This window comes from Lemur catta, chromosome 11, assembly GCF_020740605.2.
Source record: "Lemur catta isolate mLemCat1 chromosome 11, mLemCat1.pri, whole genome shotgun sequence".
Classification (NCBI taxonomy): domain Eukaryota; kingdom Metazoa; phylum Chordata; class Mammalia; order Primates; family Lemuridae; genus Lemur; species Lemur catta.
The window spans coordinates 83,978,007-83,983,258 of NC_059138.1; the positions used below are offsets into that span (position 1 = coordinate 83,978,007).

Here is a 5,252-nt window from a genome sequence, read left to right on the forward strand (position 1 = left end):
AAGATAAGTCCCTACCAAACCAACAGTCTACTTTTGGGGCATATGAGCAGGAATGGAAAGCAGAAGGATACTGTGAATCAATGAAAAATGTACTTATTGATTTTACAAATTACTCTGTATTTCTTATTGATCTCAAATTGGCCCCAGTATCTAACTTCGATTTTATTATCCTTTTCTCCACACTCCTAACAGCTGAAAAATGTCGGGCTGTCAAATCCCTTAAATGCACTGAGGGAGATTCCAAAAGAGGCAGTCTTTGGGCAGTAATCACCCATCAGCGTAACTACGCCAGCATGTGTGAAACCCAGATCGCTGCAGAAACTATGGTGGGAATGGAAGGTGTTTCACTTGAGGGTCCCAAGGGACTTCGCAGAGGTTAAGGGAATGCGGGCCCAGCGAAGGAGGAATCTGCGTCGCCCACAACTAACAGGCGCAAACCGATTTTCTGTCAACTCAGAAAGCCCGAAACACCGCGAGCTAAAAGACTCTAAAGCAGTCCCTGTGCACGCCCGATCTGGACACCGCCCCCGCGCACGCGCAGTTGCCCCCCAAGACCCGACTTGCCGCCTTCGCCCCGCCCCTCAGAACCGGAAGGAGTTGCTGGCGCTTCCGGTGGCCTGCGACCCCTCAGTTGTCTCGGTGATGTCGTGGGTTCAAGCTGCTGCTTCGGTCCAAGCCCCAGGAGACGACGGTGACGTGTTTGACCAGGAAGCTGACGAGTCCCTCCTGGTGCAGCGGGAATGGCGGAGTCACATGCGGAGACGAGTCAAAGTAAAACTGGGTGGAGGGTGCGGGGGACTCTTAGGTGTGCCGGGTTTGGGGAACAGAGGCGCGGAGTTGTGAAGACGCTGGGTTCTGAGTGGTCCCAGCGTGGTCCGGCGCTGCCCTCCTTTACGGCTTGCCACCCAGTCCGGCCCGCGTCTTGCTCGGATTTCCGGATGGGTTACTTGAAAGCGTGTGAACCCACAGGGCGCGTTCTCTGAGCGTCTGCGGGGTGCGTTAGAAGCTGGGGACCAACCGAAATAAACTTTGTCCAGACTTTGAAGAGCCCTCACTTTGTTGAGGATCACAGGGAAAGGGGTGGGGAGAGAAACATAGACTACCTGTGCTAATTACGGCTGTTAAAGGATGTGTACTCAACTTACATGGGTTGCTTGAGTGGATGGGGAGCCTAAAGTTAGGTGTGATATTAATCAAGGCATATGGAAAAGGTAAACTTAAGAAAGCTGTCAGAGGGCAAGAGGACAAAGCAAATATGGAATACTGGTGGCTAGATAAGAGAATTTTAAAGTTCGTATCCTTTTTATCTAGTAGGTGTGAATTTTTCGTCTCTAATTTGTCCCTATTCCCTGAAACTAAGCTTTATTTCCGTGTGGAGCACTCAGAGCTTAGTTCTGGGTGAGGAATGGATGATGAGGTCCGTGTTCACTTAATGTATTTGCCTACCATGAAATTGCCTCTTCAGCTGCAGTTGGTAATCTACACTAGTTTAATGTTTCAGTAAAATAATGTTTGCTTAGCCCAGCAACCATGTTGTCAATTACAAAAATGCTTTCTGTGAGGCTGGGGCTAGACTAGCAAGTATTAAGCATCTTTTGAGCACTGTGGCATAGTGAGAGAGGCAGGCCAAAATCTCTACCCACAGAGAACTTGCAGTTTAGTTGAACTTAGGTGTCAAGCAAAATTTCTAAAACCAGCCTCCTTCCTTTTCCTGAAACAGTTTCCTCTTTCCCTAATTTGCCCTGCCTCCTCACCCACCCACACCATTCCAATTAGTTATTAAGGGACTAAACATGTAATTTTCCACATTTCCTTTTTATGAAGACATTGCTAACACAGGGTTTTTAAAACCATAAGAATCGGTGTTTTAAAAGTTGCCCAGTTCTCACCATCCATGGAATGTGAAAAAAAATAAAAATAAAAATAAAAAATAAATAAAGTTGCCCAGTAAGTCTAGACTTCAGAAGTGGCATAAAGAAAGATAAACCAATAATAAATTTTTATGAAAAGCATGGTCTGCTTTGGTTGTATGGCTATACCATATCATGTTCCATAACACAGTAAAAGTCTATTTCATCAACTTTCTCAATTGGTTGTGTGCCTTTTTAGAGGAGCCTACATATGGTTCACTTTGTGTTAGTTACAGCTGCATTTCTTCATTGCTTATTTTAGGAAGGTTATAGAGAGGGAATAGATGCTGGCAAAGCAGTTGCTCTTCAACAGGGCTTCAATCAAGGTTATAAGGAAGGTGCAGAAGTCATTATAAACTATGGACAACTCAGAGGAACATTGAGGTAATTTTAAAAACTTAAATGCTGACTCATTTTTACTTTGATACTAGAGGATTTTTATGAAAGTAGAATGTAAAAATAAAGTGTTTAAACTGAAATTCTTTTCCTGGTGTTATATTCACAAAAGAGTGCTGCAGAGCATCGAATATTAATTGCCTTCAAAAAATCAAAATTATTAACAGTTCATTCACTTTAATGTGTGAACCAGATGTTGTCTTTTTTTTTTTGTAAAGAAGTGGTATGAAGGTGTATGCTTTTTGTTACCTGAACTACTACCAATCTCCAATTAAGAAATCTTCAGGTTTTGAATAAAGCTTATAGTACTTGCACACAATTTGATGGACCTCTATACTAGAAGTACATGATGGAATATAGTTGGTAATAGAAAAATGATGCTATTTACTTTAGTCCTGAACATTGAATACCTGTCAAGATGCCATAGCAATAATGGCATATATCAGAGTCAAGTGGTCAAATGATACACGGAGCTAGGAGCATAGCAGCCTTGTCCTCTTTGAAGCTTTAACTATCCTCTGTAGAGAAAAACATAAAATGCTTCAGGGAATTACTAATTTTAAAGAATGGTAGAATATACACGTTATCAAAACAATACAAAAAAATTCATTGTGTTTGGGGTTTTAGAAAATACCAACTGTCAGAAACCAGAATTTATAGTGTCCTACAGTAGGAAGGTGGTTAAGGTTCATCTTCACATCAAGTTAAATTAATCTTTTATAAGCTTAGAAAGCTTACTGTTGAATCTTTTATATCAATTGATTCCATTTTTATTTTTATTTTTATTTTATTTTTTTTTTTTTTGAGACAGAGTCTCACTTTGTTGCCCGGGCTAGAGTGAGTGCCGTGGCATCAGCCTAGCTCACAGCAACCTCAAACTCCTGGGCTTAAGCGATCCTACTGCCTCAGCCTCCCGAGTAGCTGGGACTACAGGCATGAGCCACCATGCCCGGCTAATTTTTTTCTATATATATTTTTAGTTGGCCAGATAATTTCTTTCTATTTTTAGTAGAGACGGGGTCTCGCTCAGGCTGGTCTCGAACTCCTGACCTGGAGTGATCCACCCGCCTCGGCCTCCCAGAGGGCTAGGATTACAGGCGTGAGCCACCACGCCCAGCCCATTTTTAAAACATTACTTTTTATAACCATTTTATGAAATGACATGATTATCTGAACAATATTAAATGTTAAGACTAGAAGAATTCTTGCCTCTTTCAAGAAAATTGTTAGCAGCTCAGCAAACAATGTCTACTCTATAATATAAACTTGGGAAAGTAAAATTTCTTTTTTGTGTTTTTTTAAGAGACGGGGTCTTGCCCTGTCACCCAGGCTGGAGTGCAGTGGTGGGTATTCTGTAACCTTTAGTCTTGATGACAAGCAACTATGTGCTTAGAACAATGGTTTTCAACCTTGGCTAGTCCCTGAAATCAGCTGGGAGCTTTAAAAAAAAAAAAAAAAAAAGATGCCCCTAGAGATTCTGACTTAATTGGTCTGGGGTGTCACCTGGACCTTGATAGGTTTAAAAGCTCCTCAGGTGATTCTAATGTGTGTCCAAGATTGAAAATCACTAGTTTAGAATCTGTATGATGTCCTTAAAGGAGAAACTAATTTTTCTTATCTTTCTCAGAGTTGTATCCCTCTTCAACAGATGTTACATAATCTTAACAGAAAAACCTAAAATCAGAAAAAGTGGATGTAGAGTTGTGAAGGAGAGGTTATGAATTATAAATAGTTCTATGATTAAGTCCAGTTTGATTTTTATTTAAAGATAATATCTTTATAATTTTTAAGTCCTGTTTACCATTATTACTTTCCTGATTTTGACTTGCATAATCATCTTTAATCCATTTTTGCATGGTGTTATCTGGAAGAGAAACATGTAGGGCTTAGCATTAAACATTCTAAAAAGCCTGTGGTTGTTTGTTTCCTGTTTAACTCTTGTTTATATTTTTGTTCAGTGCATTGCTCTCCTGGTGTCACCTTCATGATAATAGTTCAACTTTGATCAGTAAAATAAATACTCTTCTGGATGCAGTTGGCCAGTGTGAAGAGTATGTGCTCAAACATCTGACATCAGTCACTCCACAGCCCCAAGTTGTAGATTTATTGGACTCCATTGAGGATATGGACCTTTGTCATGTAGTTCCAGCTGAGAAAAAGATTGTTGAAGCTAAAGATGAAAGACTCTGTGAAAATAATGCTGAGTTTAACAAAAACTGTAGCAAGCGCCCTAGTGGGATAGATGGTTCATATTTACAATGTTGTAGAACACAGGAGCGTGCACATTCTGAAAAGCCAAACCTCACTTGGATTTTAGAAGAGACAGCCAGTTTAGTTAAACAGCTGGGAGTATCAGTAGATGTATTACAGCACCTCAAACAACTATAAAAATTTTCTTCCCTTTTCTAATGAAAATATTCAGAATATCTCTTAGAACATTTTGTCTCCTAACAAGCTAACCAAAATTTGTACTGGTTTCTTCATTGAACACTACCTGTGAGGTTATCCTTGATGGAAATCTGAAATGTCTTCAAAATTAATACTATTAAATGTAACATAAGCCTTTTTTCTTTCTCACTGGTAATTTTTATGTAATTAAATATATGCGTAGAAATTTCACTTGTCATTTTCAAATTTATGATCAGAATCAAGCATTTTCAGGTTCATTAGCAAAAGTGAATAAGAATCAAACATATTTTGTAAGGACCTCACCCTACTTTCTGCTCCTCTCACCATTAGGTGGGCAGGACCTTATCAAACCAAAGTTACCAAAAATAACCTAATGACTAACATAAATATAGACATGGATATATTTAGATATAGGTATGTAGATACATAGATATATATTGAAATTTGAGAGAATGAGAAACTGAAGCAATGTTATGCTGTTGACTAAATCATTAAAAGCAGAAAGATGCGTTTTAGTTTTGTGTTGATTAAAAGGAA

At 39.5% G+C, this 5,252-nt stretch overlaps 1 protein-coding gene across 1 annotated transcript; it reads left to right on the forward strand.

Annotated features, from left to right (window-relative positions):
- The first annotated feature begins 602 nt into the window (after positions 1 to 602).
- On the forward strand, positions 603 to 4,872 carry YAE1 (YAE1 maturation factor of ABCE1). Its single transcript, XM_045565523.1, has 3 exons — positions 603 to 771; positions 2,173 to 2,294; positions 4,265 to 4,872. The coding sequence occupies exons 1-3, from the start codon at positions 643 to 645 to the stop codon at positions 4,692 to 4,694; spliced, it is 681 nt and encodes a 226-aa protein (XP_045421479.1). The 5' UTR covers positions 603 to 642; the 3' UTR covers positions 4,695 to 4,872.
- The last annotated feature ends 380 nt before the right edge of the window (positions 4,873 to 5,252 follow it).